Below are 22,873 nucleotides of genomic sequence, written 5' to 3' on the forward strand. Positions count from 1 at the left end.
TTAGTGTCTCTTAGATAAAAATAAATACACCCAGCCCCTGCCCCAAAATACACACACACACACACACACACACACACACACACACACGCAGTCTTTGTAAATTTGCCAGTGATGGGAGGTAGACTGCGTGTCAGGCCATGATGGAGAGGAAGCACATTGTTTCCTCCAAGTCACAGGCCTGACAGAATGGCCAACCCCGATGATTTATCCTAAAGTAATGAAAAATAAATACCTCTCCCTAATCGAGGGCACTGGTTTGTTGGGGCTCCACTTTCTGCAGTCTAATTTTGTCCATTTTCTCCCAGTGTGGGATATCGTGGTGGATCTGTGCTGTGGCACCCAGGTAGAGCCCTTCGGAGCAGAAGGACTGGTTCTCTCCAGCTCCTGGGAGCGCTGTGGCATTCTGCCCTCAAAGCCAGCCCACTTTGGGGTTTGCATCTGCTAAGAGAATCGCTTTGCCCAAGAGGCACCGCTCCTTGGGTGAAGGTCCAACCCCATCCGCCTGGCTCAGGACAGTTCTCAAAGGTCTTGGCTGTTTTTGAGAGTACGTGTCTTGTGCACGTACCGCTGCCCCCCAAGTCCTATCTCCTCCCTTTACCAGGTACTGAATACAGCAGCACTTCCCACAAAATCCCTGGCTTCCCTGGGGTCCCAGCTATAGACATATGTGGTTATTTTTAACTTTCCTTTGAAGAGGGATTTTTCAGATCTTGAAATTTTCTTCGAATGTATCAGAACTGTAGTATGAGGAAGTGATATGAGAGTTGGGAAATTTTCTAGTTTTTGTATCCTTTTCAGAAGTTTTTGTATAACATGAATTATTTTAAAAATTAGTTCTACCATCGCAGTACTTATAGCTGAACTTGAAAGGTTGGGAGCAACGTGGATAAAGAAGAATCCTTAGGTCCTTTGATGACTAGCATAGAGCTGAGGAGAAGAGTCCTGAGATAATAGAGGTTTTGAACCTCTGTGACGGAGGGGTGAGAATGTGCACAAAGATGGTCTCTAGGCTGGGGAACTTTTACAGTAATCAAGGGTATGTAGAATAAAAGCACAGAGGTAGGGCGCCTGGGTGGCTCAGTTGGGTAAGTGACTGCCTTCAGATCAGGTCTTGATCCCTTCTGGGGTGGAGTCCCATATCAGGCTCCCAGCTTCAGGAAGTCTTGCTTCTCCCTCTCACTTCTCCGCTTCTCCTTCTTCCCTCTCATGTTCTCTCTCTGTCAAATAAATAAATAAATAAATAAAATCTTTAAAAAAAAAAAAAGGGCACAAAGGTTCAGTTGGTGGTTCTGTGCTGAGAGGGAGCCCAGAATGATGATTTATGGCTCAGACCCAAGAGCCAGGCTGCCTGGATTAGAATCTTGGCTCTGTTACTTCTTTTCTGTGGGTGACCTTGGGCGAGTCACTTAATGTCTCTATGACTTAGGGTTCTCATTTGTAAAATAAGGAAAATAATACCTAATGGGATTATGATGTGGATTAGATCAGTTAATATATGTCATGCTTTTATAACACTATAAATAGTATCTATTATTATTTACATATTATTTTATTCACCATATTTAAAAATTGCAGGCAATCAGATATAGCTTGTTGTTTTATTGCTTCTAAGCAGAAATGGGAGTCCTCCATCCTCCAGACTAACATTGTCCAATAGAAGTATGATTCTACCATGTATGTAATACAACATTTTATAATACCCAAAATAAAAAAGTAAAAAATAGGGGCACCTGGGTCACTCAGTTAGTTAAGCGTCCAATTCTTGGTTTGGCTCAGGTCACCATGTTCTCAGGGTTGTGAGCTCAAGTCCTGTGATGGGCTCTGTGTTCAGCATCAATCCGTTTGTCCCTCTCCCTCTGCATCACACCCCCTCTCTTTGCTCGCTTGTGCACACAGACTCTCTGTAATAAATAAATGAAATCTTTGAAAAAAAAAGGTAAAATATAGGGGTGTCTGGCTGGTTCAGTCAGTGGAGCATGTGACTTTTGATCTTGGGGTTGTGAGTTTGATCCCCATGTTGGGTGTGGAGATTACTTATAAAATCTTTTAAAAAAAGGTAAAGAGGGCGCCTGGGTGGCTCAGTGGTTAAGCCGCTGCCTTCGGCTCAGGTCATGGTCTCAGGGTCCTGGGATCGAGTCCCGCGTCGGGCTCTCTGCTCAGCAGGGAGCCTGCTTCCTCCTCTCTCTCTCTCTCTCTGCCTGCCTCTCTGCCTACTTGTGATTTCTCTCTGTCAAATAAATAAATAAAATCTTTAAAAAAAAAAAAAAAAGGTAAAGAAAATCCAGATAAAATTAATTTTAATTGTGTACTTTAATCTAACCCAATAATTCATAAATATAATCAGTTCAGCATGTACTCACTATGAAATTATTACTGAGATGGTTTACATTCTTTTTATTTCTGTAAGTGTTAGAAATATGGGGTGTATTTTGCGTTTGGAGCACATTTCAGTTGCTCATTTCAGTAGCCACTGTGGATGGAGGCTGTTGTACTGCTCTGTGCACCTTTACAGGTTTGCTAGTTAATCTTTTTATTTCAAGAGTGTTCCAGTCATCCATTTCTGTGAGTGATTCACCCAAAATGTAGCAGTTTGAAACAACAATACTTCATTATTTCTCATGAATCTCACTCACCCAGCTTGTACGCACAAGATTGATGATTGTTGCTTGTATCAATTATTTCCAGGATAGCTGTGAAATTTACCAATTCCATGATTCCTTCTATATTTACTTGTTGGAATTCTACAGTAAAGAAGAACTTTTTCTTCTCCATCATTTAGTCATGTGTTTAATTACAGAGCAGCATGCGCTCATGGACTCTTCCTTTATTCAGTAGGTTATAATCCATAAATTATTTGAATGTTCAAGTTGTCTGACCATTCCATGATGTATATTATTATATATATATATAACCTTTTATTTATATTATTTATATATACATTTATATAATTTATATAATATATAGGAGTGATCAAATGATTTGAACAGTCAAATAAAGGCGTTTTTTCCCCCAAATTTTCTATATTATCCCTGTCCCCACACATGCACAGCCTTCCCCATTATCAAGATCACTAAACCAGATGGTACCTTTTTTTTTAGCAGGAATGAAACTACACTGACACATCATAAACAATGGAAGTCCATCGTTTTCATCAGGGTTCTCTCTTGGTGTTGTATATTCTGTGGATTTTGGCAAATGTATATTGACATATAACCATTATTATAATACCATACAGAGTATTTTGACTACCTTGAAACCCCTCTGTGCTCTGCCTTTTCATCTCTCTGTGCCACTTCCCAGCAACCTGATCTTTTTATCATATCCATAGTTTTGTTTTTTTTCCAGAATGTCATTTATTTGGAATCATGCAGTATGTAGCCTTTTCAGACATGGCTTCTTTCACTTCACAATATACATTTAAGCTTTCTTTTTTTTTTTTTTTAAGATTTTATTTATTTGTCTCAGAGAGAGAGAGAGAGAGAGAGCATGTGAGCACACAGGCAGGCAGACGTAGAGGAATAAGCAGGCTTCCAGCTGAGCCAGGAGCCTGATGTGGGACTCAATCCCAGGACCCATGACCTGAGCAGAAGGCAGATGCTTAACCGACTGAGTCACCCAGGCGTCCCACATTTAAGGTTTCTCTGTATTTCTTTTCATGGCTTGATAACTCATTTCTTTTTAGAGCTGAATAATATTCCATTGTCTAGATGTACCACAGTTTATTTCTTCATTCACTGACTGAAGGAAACTTGGTTGCTTCCAAGCTTTGGCAGTTATGAATAAAACTGCTGTAAATACCTGCGTGCAGATTTTGTGGGTGGTCATAAGTTTTTAGCTCTTTTGAGTAAATACCAAGGAATGGAATTGCTGGATTGTATGGTAAGAATATATTAAGTTTTTTAAGAGATTGCTTAACTGTCTTCCCAAGTGGCTGTACCTTTTTGCATTGTAAATCAGCCATATGGGAGAGTTCCTCTTGCTCCGCATCCTGGCCAGCATTTGACATTGTCAGTGACTGATAGAAGTGTCCTGGTATCTTATTGTTTAATCTGCATTTCCCTATGATGTGGGGCATCTTTTATTATGCTTCTTTGCCATCTGTGTATCTTCTTTGCTGAGTTGTCTATTAATGACTTTGGCCCATTTTTTAGTCTGTTATTTGCTTCCTATTGTTGAGTTTTAAGATTTCTTTGTAGATTTTGGACTATAGTCCTTGACTTTTGCAAATATTTTTTCCCAGTCTGCAGCTTTTCTTCCCATTCTCTTGACGTTGTCTTTTGCATAGCAGAACTTTTTAATTTTGACGAAGTCCAGCTTATGAGTTTTTTAAAAAAAAGATTTTATTTATTTGAGAGAAAGAGAGAGAACACGAGTGGGGGGTGGCAAGGAAGAAGCAGCCCCCCCCCCACCTTCCGCTGAGCAGGGAGCCCAACATGGTGCTCTGTCCCAGGACCCTGTGATCACAACCTGAGATGAAGGTGGATGCTTAACTGACTGAGCCACCTATGCTCCCCTGAATTGTTTCTTTAATGGATTGTATCTTTGGTCTTATATCTAAAAAGACAAGGTCATTTAGGTTTTCTCCTATGTTATACTCTAGGAGTTTTATAGTTTTGCATTTTATATTTAAGTCTGTGATCCATTTGGAGTCAGTTTTTCTGAAGGGGGTAAATACTATGTCTAGGTTCACTTTTTTTTACATGTGGTTGTCCGTTCCAGGATTATTTGTTGAAGAGACAGTCTTTGCTCCATTGCATTGTTTTTGCTCATTTACCAAAGATCATTCAACCATATTACTAGGGGTTCATTTCTGGGCTCTTTCATCTGTTCCATTGATCAGTTTGTCTATTCTTCTGACAATACTACACTGCCTTGATTACTGTAGCTTTGCAGTAAGTCTTGGAGTTATTAGTACCGGTCCTCCAGCTTTTGTTGTCCTTCAGTATCGTGATGGTTATTCTGGGTCTTGGAATCAGTTTGTTGATTTTCGTAAAATAACTTTCTGGGATTTTGATTCGGATTGCATTGATCAAGTTGGGAAGAACTGATGTCTTGACAATGTTGAATCTTTTTATCCCTTGAATATCTCTTCATTTATTTAATCCTTTCTTGATTTCATTTATCATAGTTTTGTAGTTTCTTCATATAGATCTTATACACGTTTCATTTGATTTATACCTAAGTATTCTTTTCTGGGGGATGCTAGGGTAAATGGTATTATTTTTAGTTTCAAAGAGCATTTGTTCATTGTTGATATTTTTTTATTGAGAACACACTCTCTTCGTCTGCTGAGGTACGTGTTAAGATCAGAGCAAATTCTGCTCTATGGAGGATGTTCTCAATTCCATCTATTCCTGCATATTGAACTATTTAAATGTTTCAGTCCAAATATTTTACAGGGTTTGTCTTTTTGCCTGGAGAGTACTATGACTCCCTTCAACAAATATTTTTACAACACAAAACTTGTCAAGTAAATTGTCTGTATTTATGGTTCTTTTGACTGACCAAGTTCAGTGGCTGCAATATCATAGGGCTTCTCAAATCTTACTTCAGTTCAGTATGGAATATGGCTATCCCATTAAAAGAAGAACTTAATGAGGAGAAGTTTCTTCCCACAAGTTGAGATAATACCAAAGCATGATCACAATATTTCAAAGTTAAGTCTTGTGCAAATTAAACCCACCTCTTATCAATATTTCAGTAAACCAAAACGATTCAGGACAATTGCTGCATCAGGATGCTGGGACAGTGGCATAACTTGGGATATTTAATACCAGCCAGGACTCACACTGTGCAAAAGGCCTTTCAGGATCTGGTCCAACCTCATCTTTCTTGTCCTCTCCCTGCCAGCTCTTTTCTTCTGTAGACTCATGCTGAGCTCCGCTCTTTTGCATTTGCTGCTGCTCTGCCTGGAAACTCTTCCCTTCCTTTCTCATCTGGCTAATTTTTCCTTATCGTACCAATCTTAGACTTCTGGCATCGTTTTCTCTGGGAGCCTTTTCCTGGTCCCTGTGGGGTGGGCTCTGTCCTTTTCTTATTGCCGCCCTCCCGTGTTGGCGCTGTATCTGTTCAGTTGTTTCTCTTTGTCACCTTTTCAAGACACTTTTTGTCCAGTGTCCTGTTATTTAAGAGTCCTGCTCTTTGCTTCCTATGGTGACAGTCACTGGATAAACTGGTCTGTGCTAGGTGATAAGTGATTTTGATGAATTGCTTATCTGCTTCTGAAAACATATTTGTATTTCACGGAGGCCCATTGGGGCAGTGATCTTCAGGTGGGTGTGCACACATTGGGGATTGTGCAAGACCATTTATAAGGGTGTAGGCAGAAAACGTACTAACTTTTACTTTTTTTATTTTATTGAGCAAAACTAAGGAACTAAGGTTTTCTAATATTTAGTATTTTGGTTGAGAAAGTGCATGTATGTATATGACTTGATAATCTAACTTGACATTGGTGATATGTACTGATCGACTGAGTGCTCTATTATGAAAATGGGAAGACCCTGCTATAGAGGCACACTGACATCCCCAGAGGAGATCTCTTCCAAGTTTTCTGGCGCTACAGTGACTTACATTTTTCAAGTGTTTCCTCTATGCCAGACACTGTTCTATACACTTTCTAGGTATCAACATACTTATTCTTCACAACCACTTTATGAGACTGGTCCTATTATTAACATGCTCATTTTATGGCTGAAGAAATTGAACCCAGACAATCAGGTAACTCTTTCAAGGAGGGGGCTAGTACATGGTTGATGAGTATAGAATTGGTGGAGTCTAATTCCAGAGGCCACTTGCTTAACCCCTGCTCTCTACTGTGCTCTGCTCTGGTGTCTGTCTGTTTCTATAGGTTAGACACATGTGGCTTCCAGGAGGACAGGGACCATGTCTGTCTTATTCATGGTGGCAAATACTTCTTAAATATTCACAAGTATTTCTTAAATGAAGGAACTGTGAGGGTCCATCATCACCTCTGAATTCATGTCACTTCAATAGAACCTTTGGATAAGTACTCTTTTATTTTTAACTTGAAACATTTTTTCCCTTGAAGTAATTAGATCTGATGAGAAATTGGCATGAGTTAAATTAGCAGCCCTATGTTTAGAAACTGTACATGAAAAGAAGTCTGCATCACTCTAATACCAGTGACTCAGTGATGAGTCCCAGCTCACCCCTGATGTGACTAATGCCTTCCTTTTCTTCCTTTATCATGAGGGTCTGAGAACATAAATAAACCTCAACTTCTTTCTCAACACAGACTGAAATGTCCCTCCAATATGTAGAACCTTTTTTTTTTTTTTTAAAGATTTATTTATTTATTTATTTGACAGAGAAATCACAAGTAGGCAGAGAGGGAGGAGGAAACAGGCTCTCCGCGGAGCAGAGAGTCTGATGCAGGGCTTGATCCCGGGACCCTGGGATCATGACCCGAGCCAAAGGCAGAGGCTTAACCCACTGAGCCACCCAGGCATCCCTAATATTTAGAACCTTAAAGCAACAACATAAACAGCAGCAACGATGACAACAAAAATGATAATGGAAAAGAAAAGAAGAACTTAAGCTAATTTTGGGGGGTGGGGTTCACCCACTGATGGCTTTTTAAGTCTGGCTTAGCTTTCCTTAATTCTTTGGCACGAAGTTCTGTGGTAATCCTTCAGGTATTCTGGGCTTTCACATAATTGTTTTGTTTTGACCAAATAAATTTATGATTCTGTAAGCTTATGATTCCTTCTCCATCCAAAAGAGTATTAGGAAAGTCTTCGGAGTTGTGTAGTATATCATCGTATTCAAATTATGACTCTCTTTTCTTCCCTGTTTTGCTTTTAGGCTCTTTCAAGACACTTACTCTTCCATCAGTAAGTATCCATTTAAAAAATTTGGTTTCAGAAATATATATTGCTTTGACCAATGAAACAAAAAAATTAATATTTTGTTGACCTTTATATCAATTTACACCCCTTGTGAATTTGACTTGAGTTCAGTTTCACATTTAGACCCAGAATACTGTTACTGCAAGGAGACTGGTTATCAGCCTCTTCAAACCCATAGCAGAGATTTTCTTCACGTAAAATAGGGAACTCACTGAGGGGACCTGGCCTGGACTATTGCCACAAACACAGGCATCTGCCTTAAAAAACCTTAGAGTTTTGAGGGTGTAATAATGATCACTCTTTCCTTCAGTTTCTCTGTCCTGGAAAAGTGGAGTGCCACACTGAGCTCTACTGAAGGCTGAGGCATTGATGATACTGATCCTGTCTTTATTGAAACTTTTTTGTTGTTGTTGTTGTTCATAATTTAAGTTTTTACATTATTTCTACTTTGAAATATTTTAAATATTAAAAATTTATTTATCTTGGTTGCTGAATTTTTTTTTGTCTCCTCTTTAAGTTTTGCACCTGGGACAGGGCCTCACCCACCTCACCCTTGTCCCAGCCCTGGAAAAGGGGATAAAGAAACTGCCTCCTGTTTCATAGGGGATACCCCAGAGGTGAAGTAAGATGTGAAAGTGCTGTAAAAATTTCCTATAGAAGTGGAAAGGGGTTATTATTTTGTTGAGAAAGTCATAAAACCTGATGATTACATGCTGTTTGTGTACTGATCCTACGTGTCACCGCTTTGATTTGGAAGTTTGTGCTTTTATGACTATGTTTTGTTTTGGAGCTTCACACTTTGAATGTACAATAGAGAACGGAGACCACAGCATCCAACAAGAGATGCCATTTAGTATACTTTTCTGAGAATAGTTGACTGGTGACTTTGTTAAAAAAACAAAACTCAGCCTAGTAAATTTGAAGATCTAATTGGCCTTATTAAGCCATTGGACAGGATCCCATCTAGCAAGTAGAGGGGGAGCTCCAGAGTTGTACCATGTGGAAGATTTTTGTAGGAAGGAGGGTGGGGCAAGGAAGTTATTAGCAAAAGAAAAGAAAGGATTGTTCCAGACAAGGTCACCTTCCCTTAGGGGGAAGGGCCTGGGGTCTTATCCTGTAGATTACCTCATCTTCCTTTGGGTGAGGGTGGGGATGGAGAGGGCCCATGCGACAGATTACCTCATGGGTGCTTGTCAGAAAGTTCCAGATTGATTGTCCTAAAAGTCCACTCCTGGAGAAGTTGAAACTGCCATTAAATCTCAGTTTGCTCGTCTGGGAGCAAGCTAGTTCACCTTTAGCCCTGACACTTTACATACTTAATGTAGAATCAGCATTACCTGATGAGCCAGGTTCCCCCATTTCCTCCATTACTTCCTGAAGGTTACTTATGAAACATATTCAGGAATCACAGTCATTTTTCTGCTGGAGGTGGAGTGGAGTTGTTTCTAGAGAACACAGTGTGGCCAAACAGTGCTTTATAAAAATTACTTATATTCCATGGCTATTATTTCTTACCTATTATGCTTGTGCTTTCCTTACTAAGAAATAAAACTGCTTTTCTACTGTTAAATAGAAAGTAGGGAAAAAGAGGCGAAGCAGGTGGAAGTGGGGAAACCCAATCTCAGTGATAATAAAATATCGCATTGTGTTCTTGTACCCTAAAACATTAGAAGCTGGCCATATGCTGTTGAAAGAATTTTCTAATAAATGGTTGAAGTAAATCCTGTGTAATACAATAGTCCTACAGCAGAAGGTGGTGGGATTTAAGTCCATGAACCACAGTTTATTTTTTTATTTTTAAAAAACATTTAATTTATTTATCTGAGAGAGAGAGCCCGAGGGTCGGGGGAGGAGCAGAGGAAGAGGCACACTTCTTGCTGAGCAGGGAGCCATGGGTGAAGCTCGATCCCAGGACCCTGAGATCAGGACTGGAGCCCAAGGCAGATGCTTAAGTGACTGAGCCCCCCCGCACCCCCAGGAACCACAGTTTAAAGTACAACTGTCTGGTTTCTTCAGAGAAGCCGGCAGGTGCACAGGCTGGAAGAGTAGAAGGACTGAGCAGGGAAGGCATCAGGCCGGATGAGGGCACCTGGGCCTGTTCCGGTAATGTCAGTTTATTATAAACTGTACCTGGCCAAACTATCATTAAGCTGGAATTTGGCTGCTCTGACTCTTTTAAGTCTTAACTGTGTGAAATACAAACTCCAACATCCTGTATTTGTCTTTAATATTAATGCCATTTCTATTGTTGTAGATATAGCAATTAGCTATTGAAAGCTTTACTGGAGATTATATTTAGGACTATATCCCTTTTCTAGTAAAACAGAAGTTTAAAGACCTAGTCATAAAGTGTCTGGGAAAATGTGATCATTCTTGGCAAAAATAGAAAGTTCTGTATGGTTACGAGTTTTCAGTTAACATAGACCCAACTTTCAGAGTGTGCTCTTGCAATCTCATGTTTGTAAATGTAACATTTTGAATTGTTTTTTAAGGTTCTCTCAAGTTTTTGCTGTACAATATAAATATTTTGACTGCATTGAAACAAATGTGTTTTTAATATCTGATTAGCCTATTGTTTCTACTTTTGATACACTACAGTCAGCTTTTTTTTAATAAGAAGTAAATTAAAAAACAATTGATGCTTAATACCAATATTACTTTTTGCAGAGAATGTGCTAGGAGAAATTTCTTTTATTCTCTCTGTAAAGAAGTCCAACTTAAATGAAGGAGTGGCTTTTAAAGTTGGAAATGTTTTTAAAGTTTATTTTATGTATAATTAATATTTAAAAATATATATATATTTAAAGATTTTGTTTATTTATTTGACCGAGAGAATTAGATCACAAGTAGGCAGAGAGGCAGGCAGAGAGGGAGGGGGAAGCAGGCTCTTCACAGAGCAAAGAGCCTGACGCGGGGCTTGATCCCAGGACCCTGAGCTCATGACCCGAGCCAAAGGCAGAGGCCTTAACCCACTGAGTCACCCAGGCGCCCTAAAAATATTTTTTAATAGAAACCATCCTCTTAAATTCCCAAACCTTATTTTGAAAGTTATTTGAAATCTCCACTACTCTTAATAACTAGCATTATTAATGAAGTAGAGTAGGATCAATGCTATTGTGTTGTCTCAGTTTCCCTGACAACTGATCTTTTAGAGAGGACAAGATGGTTTTAGTCAACCCAAATTAGTTCCTTGCCCACCAAGGGACCTTTTTAAAAATTGTTATTGATTTTTATTTTATTTTTAAGCAAACTCTCTGCCCAATGTGGGGCTCGAACTCACAACCCTGAGGTCAAGCATCACATGCTCCACTGATTGAGCCAGCCAGGTGCCCGTCCACCAAGGACTTTTTGAGCATATCTTCCTTCCATATCTTGGGCAAAGAGCAATCATTTCCTCAGAAAATTAGCATTCATGTATACACAGAATAGACTTAGCCTAATGAGAATCTTACATGCCCAACTCAGATGCTAATCGATACTTTGCTGATCAAAGCCCCTTGATGTTGTGCACTCCCCGTCTCTTGTCCTGCTGATAGACAGTGTCCTCTGTGGGCATTGTATCTTTCTCCAGCCATCTGGTCTTGGCTTAACATACAGAGGTCCCAAATCTCTGTGGGCGAATAATTGGTTCTTATATAAGAGATATGGAAATCTCTGATGAGGGAGCCTCTTTATTACCAATCCTGGGAGCTCTTTCAATAATTGTGACCCCAAGAAGGCAGAGACAGTTGATCAGCGAATATTCAGGAGCTAATACCTTCTGGTCTCCTCTCCACAGTGGGGAGCAGGTTACAACTCATCCTAGGTCTGGTACAGAGAGAAACTTCCATAGAGATTGCTTAAAATCCATGGTGTTTTCTTCAGTCTCCTCATTCTGCCCCTGTACTGTTAGCAATGGAAAACTAAGGTCTCTACCATGTCTCAGTATTCCTGGTGCCATGCAAAGTCTGTGGGGACACCCCAAGGCATACAGTGATGCCCTGTGGCTTGTAGAGTCACCCCTGCTCTGCTGATACACCAGGTTCACTTGTCATCTCTGACTTTCCAGCCCTGGGATGAACACTGAGGCTTTGAGTATCTTGAATTGTGTAAATCTTACATATGCAGGAGGCGGGGTGGTGGTGAGATTTCTAACAGGGAAGTTGAGAAAACAAATTGGGGTGGGAGGAGGGGATGTGGGAGGCGAGGTGTAGCTGAGAGGAGCAGAAAGATAGTACGTCTCCTCCTGAGGCAGTGCCAGCGCTCCCTGAAGGAGGATGGATAGGAGGGAAGGTTTTGGGACACATTGTGTGTTACTTCTGTTTCTGTAACTCTTTGGTGTTCTAGTGGTTAATGGGCCTCTTTAGTTTTGGGCCGCTGCATCATGGATTTGCCATAAATCTTCAATCTGCTATCTGTTCTGGGGCCTAAAAATGATCAAACTGTCTCCAGATCATGAAAATCAATCCTATCAAATACCATATTTTAAACACGAAGTATTTATGAATCTTTGCCACGTGTAAGTCTTTGATAGGCTGGCATAGACCATGTCCTGCTTTTAGTATTAAAATATCTATTTAAAAGAATCTGGGAGCTGAAGTATCATTTGAGAAAATGGAATATAAGAATGCAGGTTCCAAGCTAGACTCCCAGCCCTATGGGGGCACACGTCTTTGGTTCATGTTGTATCCCAAAGACTCAGAACAACCTGGAGACAGAAGGTGCTCAAGAAATATTTATTGAAGAAAAGCAGAAATTGGCACTGGAAGTTATTTGAATGTGATGCTACTGATTGTTTTTTTTCTAACTTTTTATTAAGAAATTTGCAAATATACACAAAACTTGAAGGAATTCATAGTGAACCCTTTTATACGCACCACTCCGAGTCTCCCATTAACATTTTGCCATACTTGCTCTATAACATGTCTCTCTGTCTCTCTGTCCATTAATTCATCTTATTTTTTAAATGTATCTCCAGGTAAATTGTGGACATCAGTATTTCTCTCCCTAAATATTTTTTGTTGATCATTTTATTGGTGCTTTGTTACATTTCCTTTGTATTCTTAGGCATCTTGCTAGCTTCCAGGTAGCTGCTATGACTGGAAGGTCTCCGAGCTTTCTGTGGACAAAACTTATTTGCAAGAATGAATCACAATTTAGTTTTAGAATCGCAGGTTTATTAACATGAAAACCAACTGAGAGTCAAGTATGCTAAGTCGTCTGTTGTAAACCGATTATCTCAAAGTTTTGGCATTAAAACAGCAATAAGCTCTTATGGCTTCTCACAATTTCTGTGGGTCTGGAATAGGGGAACCACGGAATTGGGCTGTTCTGATTTGGGATATTGCAAGATGTCAGTTAGACTTGCAGTCACCTGAAGGATTCCCCGGGGCTGGGGATCCTTTGTATGGGAGCTCATTCATAAGGCTATCAAGCTGGTGCTGAGGGAGGCCTCAGTTTCTTCCTGCAGGCGTCTCAAGCATCTTCATCACATGGCACAGCTGGATTCCTCCAGAGTGAAGAATCCCAGAGAGAGAGAGGGAGAGAGAGAGAACCAGGCAGATGCTATCCTTTCTATGACACAGCTTCATTCTCTTCTTGAGAAGCAAATCCCTAACTCTGGAGAAGGAGACTCCACATTTGGAAGGGCAGAGGGGCAAGAGTCGAGGAATGGTCAGATGTGTTTCAGAGGCAGCCAATGGAGGCTTTTAGCAGAGTAGCACAGCTCATTGTGTGTTGCATCTTTGCTCCTGACCTGGAGCAACTTCCCAAACTCCTCCAAGCCCCACCTTCCTTGCTTATAACACAGGTGTTAGTAGGAGCACCCACCTGGAGGATTGTCGTCAGGTGCCACAGATCAAGCAAACTCCTGAGTAAGGCTTCTGGTCTGTTCATGCTGGAAGGTAGGAATTCTGTCAGTGAGAGCCTTAGGAGAGCAGCAGTAGTGTGCCTTTCCAGGTGCCTTCCACCTCCTTTCCAGCACCGCGACTAGTGCTGTGCGGGGTGCAGGAAGCGTGTGCACGGTAGGAAAGAACTCGAGAGAGAACAGCAAGGAAAAAAGTCTTGTGCAAATGTGCTTTTCACCAGTGGACTGCCTCAACTAGGGGGACATGGAAAAAATGTTGAAAGATATTAGATGTCCCAACCCACAGCGACCATGAGGAAGAATTTGCTCTGGGAATAGGAAATGACACAGTCACTGCTGCTGAGCCTTCCTTTCCAGGAACCCTCCGATTTAGCTGGGGAGAAAACTGCAGGCTGTTAGGAGGGAATACAAATTGTTTAATGTTGGTGCCTACAAGGAGTGAGTTTTTCAACATGGCAATTGCTGTTAATAATACTATGGATTTAAATGTTCTAGTCTGACTTACAATTAAAAACACTTTTGAGGCAAAATGAAAATGTCATTTGTCTGATCTCTTTATTTTCCCCAGCTCCCTCTGAACAGTGCAGATGGGATCTATGAGCTGCGTGTAACTGGATGGGCCCAGGATGAGATTTTATTCTCTAATAGTACGCGTTTATCATTTGAGACCAAGAGAATGACTGTCTTCATTCAAACAGACAAGTCTCTGTACAAGCCAAAGCAGGAAGTGAAGTTTCGTATTGTTACACTCTTCTCAGATTTTAAACCTTATAAAACTTCTTTAAACATTCTCATTAAGGTAAGTGCCAGACAGAAATAAAGTAAGTTCAAGTTATCTTACTAAAGCTTTCTTTGAAGTCCTGTTCATGTTATTTTAGAACTCACCATGGGTAAGCTTCCTTCCCAACATGAGAGTGCTCTCTCTCGGAGGGGAGATGGTAGAACAATGGGTTCAGAGCTTGCTTTTTCATTGATTAATTCATTGGTCAAACCTTTATTGAGCTTCTGTGTTCAGGCCCCTGGAATGGGTCTGTGAACAGAACAGATTAAGTCTCCTGCTCACATCAAGCATGTATTTCAGTGAATAGTGTGGAGACAGACACTAAACAAACACATAAATACGTGTATGAAGTGGGAAGCCTGGGGTTTGGGTGGCTCAGTTGGGATTGAATAGGTTGATCTTACGGTTTTGAGTTTGAACCCTGCATTGGTCTCTGCGCTGGCCAAGTAGCCTACTTTAAAAAAAAAAAAAAGAAGGTGTAGGGGTGCTCGGGTGGCTCACATGGCTAAGCATCTGTCTTCGGCTCAGGTCATGACCCCATAGTGCTGGGATCGAGGCCCGCAATGGGCTTCTTGATCAGCAGGGAGCCTGCTTTTTCCTCTACGTCTGCCTGCTCTGCACCCTGCTTATGCTCTCTCTGTTAAGTGAATAAATAAAATCTTTAAAAAATGTATATAAAAGAATTGGGGTGTGTGTGTGTGTGTGTGTGTGTGTGTGAAGAGAGAGAGAAAGAGTGTTTGTGTTTGCTATTTTCTCTGGGGTTGTTAGGGAAGTCTTATTTGAGCAGAGATCTAAAGGAAGTAAAAGAATGAGCCCCTAGAGAGGGAACAGCTTGTATAAAGACCCTGAGGTGAGAACTTGTTAGGTGCACTGGGGGAAAAGAGGCTGATAGTGTCCCAGAGAGTGAGGGGACAACTAATAGGAGATGAGGTAAGATACAGGTAGGTGGGTTAGAGGAGGGATTGTGCAGGATCTTCTTAGGGTCATGATAGGGACCTTGGATTTTACTCTGAGTGAAATGAGAATTCACTGGAGAATTCTGAGGACAGGCATGGTGTGATTTGGCTTATAAAAGGATCACTGTCTGCTCTAAGAAGAATAGTTGCTAGTTGTGAGACCTGGAGAAAATGCACCTCTCTGAGCCACAGTTTCTTTATTTCTAAAATGAGTAATAATGGTAATACCTCACAAAGGTTTTTGTGAGATAATCCAAGTAAAGCATTTAGAATTATGCCTGCCACATAGTACATGTTCACTAAACATTAGCTCTTATGTTTATGGGAATCCCCTATGGCAGGAAGTCATCTGGCCTCTGCTTCTCCAACGCTCTGATGCCCTAGAGGCAACATAGTTAGACTGAGTGCTTTCCTGTGAGAACCAAGTTGAGGACAATTGAGATCCGGCTGGACCTGCTTTTCTACACTTACGCTGAGGAGGATATGAGACATTGGATCACTGCGTGGAAACAGGGTGGCGACTAACCCATCCTTGTTTTCCTGGGACTCTCTTGATAACACCTGAAAGTCCCTGGTCCCGGGATCTCTTTTGGTTACCCTAAATGTTCTGATGAATGCCATAGGATGGAAGGCAGGTTCAGGCTTTTTTAGTTCAGTATCTTCCTATTCTTTTTAACTTTTTTGTCATTCTAAATTAAACTAAAAAGCAAACAAAAATCAAGCAGGCATGTATACGTGTAACTTCAAGCCAGTCTGTGTTTGTAGTAAACACAACGTTGGTCGGCATGGTGCTTAATGCATGTTCTTGAATCTCCAAGAATTCTAGCTCTGTGGATTTCTGCCTTTGCTTTGTGTTGGAATGTTTATAAAGGAGGTTGATATAGTGAATAACATTTCTTTCTTTTTTTTTTTTCAGAGATTTTATTTTACTTTATTTTTTATTTGAGAGAGAGAGCATGCGCAGGCAGTGAGGAGGAGCTGAGGCAGAGGGAGAGGGAGAGGGAGAAGCTGACTCCCCACTGAGCAGAGAGCCTGTCTCGGGGCTTGAACCTGGGACCCTGAGATCATGACCTGAGCCAAAGGCAGTCGCTTAACTGACTGAGCCACCCACGTGCCCCAGAGAATAGCATTTCTGAATTCAAATAGCTTTCTAAGCAAGGTTTTATGGACTACATTCATACCATCTTTCAAGTCAACATCTGCCTATTTCTGGCTGTTTCTATCCAATCTGCCTTGTTCTACCTGTGGTAATAAAAGTCAGCACTGGATAAATTGCCTGCTCTAGGCATTAATCTAGAACTGCTGGATTAATGCTAACTACTGGATTAAGGGACAAACACCTCCCAGGAGTTTTTGTGAAGATTAAGTGAGATAATTTAAGTAAAGCATTTAGAGTGGTGCTGGTCTGTGCATTTATTATTTTGTTTCTCTACGCTGCTTTAGGATCACCTTTGGAACCTTCAGTTTGTACTCTTGGGTTCTTTTCTCCAATTCTGAGCTTAGCTTGCCACATTTGACTTTCTCAGAAGTGCTTAGAGAAATCTCTGGTCCTAGTTGCGTGGCCAAAATGTGGCCCTCTTGGCTAGGGGTGGGGATTTACACAGGTTAGAATTCCACCTGGAACCCAGAGTGTTTGGGCACAGGTGCCTGGGCAGAAAGCCATCCTCTGCTCTACGCAAGCAGGCAGTGCGGCTGGGGTACGAGCTCAGGTCCAGCGGCCTCCTTCCCTCTAACTTGTGGAAGCCAGATCAGAGCATTGATGCCCACACGGCTGTCCTCCTTCATCTGACAGCAGTCATTTGGGCCAGACTGTGATGTTTTCTCCATCTTTCAGTTTGCGATGGTTGGTTCCTTGGCAAAACTTCCCAGAAAAAAAGTAGAACTTGCTGTAACAAAAGAGCCTCGGACTTGAATCCATGGGTACCCCCCCCAGGACAGCACCACCTGCAGGCTGTGGTGGAGAAGTGCACCTGATGGCTGAGAGGCCGACTTCTCAGGACCCATCTTGCCCTGTCAAGAAGACAGTCAGTGACTGGGGGGAAAATCAGAGGGGGAGACAAACCAGGAGAGACTATGGACTACAGGAAACAAACAGGGTTTCAGAGGGGAAGGGAGTGAGGGTTGGGTGAGCCTGGTGATGGGTATTAAGGAGGGCACATATTGCATGGAGCGCTGGGTGTCATACACAAATAATGAAGCATGGAACACTGCATCAGAAACTAATGTTGTACTGTATGGTGACTAGCATAACACAATAAAACATTTAAAACAAAACAAAACAAAACAAAAAAGAAGACAGTCAGTGGTACTGTCATAGCAATGTAACGGGGCTGACAGTAGCTACACTTGTGAACACAGCATAGTGTAAAACTGGTCAAATCACTAAGTTGTAAAAGAAAAAGAATGGCTGTAGGATGTAGCTAAAATATTGATTGTCACAGCATGTACAGGGGTGATCAGTGGTTTTTTTTTTTTGTCAACGGATATTATTCATTTTGCTGCTTCAGTAGCTGACCTCCTCAGGATGAGAGAGCCTTCACAGCCCTTTCAGCAGTGGTAAAAACTTGCCCTAATTCCGGCTTCCTCCAGCTAATCTGGGCTCACACTTTGGAAATAAGTGCCTTCGACACTGGCCTGGCAGCTGGCTCAGGGGATTTCTGCCCTGACTTCCTTCTTGAAAAAGGTGTTGCTCCTTGTCCAGGTGAATGACCTTGCCTGGGGAGGGATGTTGTTGGGGTTCTATCTTGTGATTGTGCCCTGGCCCTGCAGCCTGGAGCAGCTGGGGCAAAACCATGACCTCATCCCTGGTAAGGTGAAGGGCCACCTTGTTTAAGTGACTTGACTTCTCCAGTTCTCCACTCTAGACAGACCCTGCGTGCACCATCCAGGACTCTAACGAGTGGCCGAAATTCTCCTTGGGGATGCATTCTGCAGCCAGGCAACTTGTGGCTGGAGACAGTCTGGCCCAGGCAGCAGAGACTGTGCTGAGCTGAGACACCTGAGAGAGATCCTGGGCCATCTAAAGATGACTCTGAGGGCACAAGGGGCCACTTTCCCAGCACGTCCAGCTGTGGTGACTGTGGCGGCTGTGCCAGGGACATGGTTCACATGGTACCTGGCAGTCTTGCATGCGACCTCGCAGGAAATGATGACGTTCGAATGCGGGGTTCTGCTCTGATGCCCTGTTCACATCCCGATGTGTGAAAACTTCTGGTGTTTCTACGCTCTCTGTGTTTTTGGTGACAGGCCTAGGTCTAAGATAGGCTTGAGCAACTGGGGAATTATCTCGTTCACTCCCAACCCTCCAGATCCTCTGGACAAAGTCATCAAAAACTTCACTTAGGACATCCTTTGCTTGTGAGGTCGTGGCCCTACCCCAGAAAAATGTGTATCCTCAAATGTATACCAAAATAATGCACCAGCAGAGTATGAACATTCCTTTCCACACAGTTTAAATGTCACTGGGAATTACTGTTATTTTTTTATTTTTGTCAGATGGACAGAAGAAAAATGGTATTTTTTTTCATTTTCACTTGCATTCCCATTATTATTAGACAGCATATATTTATTCGCTGGTTTGTGTTTTTTTCCTTGGGTTTTGAGTGTTTAGACTTTGTGGGCCTCGCATGCATCAGTCTGTGGCAGGCACAGGAGAGCCAACTGCTGATTAGAGTGCCTGTCCCAGGAGTTGGCCAAGGGTGGTGACCTGCTTAGTCTCGACTTGCTTTTGGTTTTCGGTTTTAACAGTGAGTTTTTCTGGTTTACTAGACTGCGCCATACTCAGTTCTTGGCATTGTACTTAACCTATGACTTTCACGTTCTCCCCCACTCAGGAAGAGGGGTTTCTTCTGGCTTCTAGTAACTGGGCTAACCCACTACCTCTAGTCAAAGGACAGAGCACAGGAATAAGGGAAAATATTTGATCCTGTTCTCAGGAGCTCACAGTCTGGGAACAAAAACCCCCGTATATTAACCACGAGGACCTTACATAGTAATATGTTCTCAAAAGGGATAAACTGCAGATATCGTAGGGCTCTCCAGGAAGTGGCCATTTCATCTGCTGGTGGCATGGATAGGAGGCAAGATACCGGAGCTTATTGCACCGACTGGACGGGAAGGGAGGGCACTCTAGGCAGCAGTTGTAGAGACCTAGATGCAAAGGCTTTTAGAGGTGAATTGCAAACAGATCTGTGTGTTTGGAGGAAGATGAGCTTAGGAACGCAGATGGAGTCAGACTCCTGAGTTCTGCATGCTGTGTAGAGGAGTGTAGACCTCATTCTGTAGGCAGACAAGAGCCAGCATCACCTTGTGGTCCAGCATAACGATCACAGCCAGTGTGTCTTCACTGCCTGTTGTGTCAGCAACGGGACCAAGCATGTTGACCCCTTTGTCTCAGTCTGAGATTTATGTTTCAGATGGATAGCACTGTCGGCGGTGGGGAGGATGTCTTGGAGGGGCGACACTGGAGGAGGGAGTTTAGTGGTGATGGTTAGAAAACAGGCCGTGCTGGCTGGGTGTGAGGATGGAAAGGAGGAGAAAGATGAGAGAGAGGAGGTTAAAGAGCCGGAGCTGACAGGGCTGGGAATGGGAGAGGCATCCGGGACGGCTGCTGGATTGGCTTGGATGAATTCTGCGTGAAGGGATTATTCCCTTCCCCTGTTGTCTGGGAGAGTCTAGGATGGAAGGATTTTTCACGTATCCCCTTGGGTGAGCATCTTTAGGATACATTTTTTGGATTTAAAGGCACATGAGTTTGAATCCTGTATTCACTTATTACTTACAGTTGAGTGCTTACCTAAGCTCTCTGGGAATCCATTTTCTACTATAATGGGAGGACAGTCCTTTCCTGGGGGAGAATTACAGATTTTAAAAACTTTTTATTAAAGATTTTGTTTACTTATTTGACAGAAAGCATGCACAAGTAGGCAGAGCAGGAGGCAGAGGGAGAGGGAGAAGCAGGGTCCCCACTGAGCAGACAGCCTGATGTGGGGCTCCATCCCAGGACCCTGGGATCATGACCCGAGCTGAAGTCAGACGCTCAACCCACTGAGCCACCCAGGCGCCTGATTGGGTGATGTGTGATTGTAATGATTGGGTGATGTGTGATTGTAATGATAAAACACAGTGCCTGACACATGGTGGGCCTTGAATACACAGGCCTGTGATCTCTACAGTTAACAGTAACAAAACAGGTTTGGTGGTGTACATGCCATTGTGTTCCATGTTGAAGGAAATATAGTTCTGAGAATTAAAAAGTGGAGTAGAATAAAGATGGGGAGTATGAGAAAGGAAGAATTTTGGTTGTCTTCTGTCTTGTAATATATAGCCCACATTTTCCAGAAACTCTCTCTATGGCCATATTTTGGATGTGCCTAGGAGTGCTTCAGGGCATCATTCGTAACCAGATAGGGTACACATGTACACGGCAGTCTATACAGTTAACATGTACGGTTTTCATTGTAGGACCCCAAGTCAAATTTGATCCAGCAGTGGTTGTCAGAACGAAGTGATCTCGGCGTGGTTTCCAAAACTTTTCAATTATCTTCCCACCCAATACTTGGTGACTGGTCCATTCAAGTTCAAGTGAATGTGAGTATAAATGTATTTTTAAGGGGAATGCAAAAATGATTTGAATAGGTTAGGTGGGGAAAGAGCTCCAAAGTAATTTATTCAGTGAACAGAAAAATGTTAATCTGAACATCTGGACAATTTAGGTGGTTTATTTTTAATTTACTGTGTTTTTCAATGGGTTAGCTTTCATGGTAACATATTAGAGTTCTAGTCTTTACTGCTTTTTTCTGTAACATAATGTTTGAACATTAAAACATTGCGTTTTAGTGTAAAACTGATTAAATAATGTTTATTTTATTTATTAAGTGTACACATTGAGGATTTTAAAACTAAACAATGAATACATAGTTATTATTTGGCAGATTTTATGTCTCTGAGTGATGAGATTGGATTAACCTACTTCATCTTTGTTTTAAAAAATAGTGATTTGGGGAGGAAGGTGGGGGGTGGGGTAATTGGTTGATGGGCATTGAGGAGGGCACTTGAAATAATGAGCACTGGGTGTTATATGCAGCTGATAAATCACCAAATTCTAACTCCATGGCTAATAATACAGAATGTATAAACTAAATTGAATTTAAATAAAAAATTAAAAATGAAAACCACAGTAATTTTAAACAACCACAGCAATTTTATGTTCCCTAGTCCTCTTTCTCTCCAGCTTTTCCACATGCTTCCTTTATTCACTGCCAACTTTTGTAGCTCTCAGACCCAACAGGGCAGGTGCATGGCAACATCCTCATCTCTCTGCCTTAGGTTTTCTCTTGCACATCACTGTGTGATGTTTGAAGACTCACTGAATATTTTTTCCCATTTTCTTCGATATTTATTAAAAATGTACAGATATGAATTTTGAGCTCATATGAATATGAGCTTTTAAAAATAGTTCTATTGAAATAGCTTCTCACTGTTGACATTTTGGTGACAGCGCTTTTCTGTGGGCCTTGTCAGGTGCGCTGGAGGATGTTTAGCGGTATCTTTGCCCTCAGCCCACTAGATGCCGGGATCAGCTTTCCCTTCCCTCCAAGTGTGACAACCATGCACGTCTACACATACAGTCAGGGTCCCCAGGGGAAAACACCTTCTCTCTCCACCCCTGAGAACCACTTTATTAGAAGGAATAATCATTCATTAACATCAGACCTTTAGTGGGATAAAAGTACCAAGTACTTCATCAATAAAAATTAAAAAAGTTTCCCCTTTTGGTTAATGTATTTTGGGGTGATATCCTAAAGGCAGAACTCGTCCCTCCTCGCCAGCACGTGTTTTGAGCACCCACGGAAAGACGAAGAGCGCCGTTGGCCTGCGGAGAGGTTGTGCTGTGGAGGGAGACACGTGGGCAACAAGAAAATGTAGAGGGGTGCTTGGGGGTTAGTGGGTGATGCGTCCTGGGGGGACCAGACGTTGCACTTACAGAAAAGGAGCGTGGATGTTTGGGAAACTTCAGAGAGAGAAAGCTGTGTGTAGAGGCAGGGAAAATGCAAGAGAGCCTCATGCGTCTGGGGATGTGGGGGAAGTTTGGTGGTCCTCACACGTGTGGAGAGGGATGGCAGTTGAAGGTGAAGACAGCACATGACTTCGAAGGAGTTTGGGATTTATTCTCAGTTCCTACCTTTGGTTTCACCTTAAACTCTCTAGGATCAATTGCTTTTTTATCCATCCATCTGTACATCTTTCCTTCTGCTCCTCTGTTGGGTATGCGGTGAGGGCTTTCAGGGCAGTGGTGGACACAAGGAAGTAAACACGCGGCATCTGTATCCTTGAGGACTGTTGTTGTGCTGACATGTAGTAGGGTAAAAGCTGACTAACACAAGCGTGACAAAACCAAGGCAGTGCAGCAGCAGGAAAC

At 42.0% G+C, this 22,873-nt stretch overlaps 1 protein-coding gene across 2 annotated transcripts in view; it reads left to right on the forward strand.

Moving 5' to 3' along the window:
* Positions 1-22,873, forward strand: part of CD109 (CD109 molecule) — a 130,116-nt gene that overhangs the window by 14,060 nt on the left and 93,183 nt on the right. For both annotated transcript variants that reach the window (XM_032340479.1, XM_032340478.1), the window contains exons 3-5: positions 7,828-7,856; positions 14,285-14,515; positions 20,917-21,042. In XM_032340479.1, coding sequence (XP_032196370.1) covers positions 7,828-7,856; positions 14,285-14,515; positions 20,917-21,042 — 386 coding nt within the window. The remainder of the gene's footprint in view (positions 1-7,827; positions 7,857-14,284; positions 14,516-20,916; positions 21,043-22,873) is intronic.

This window comes from Mustela erminea, chromosome 4 (genome assembly GCF_009829155.1).
Source record: "Mustela erminea isolate mMusErm1 chromosome 4, mMusErm1.Pri, whole genome shotgun sequence".
In the NCBI taxonomy this organism is placed as follows: domain Eukaryota; kingdom Metazoa; phylum Chordata; class Mammalia; order Carnivora; family Mustelidae; genus Mustela; species Mustela erminea.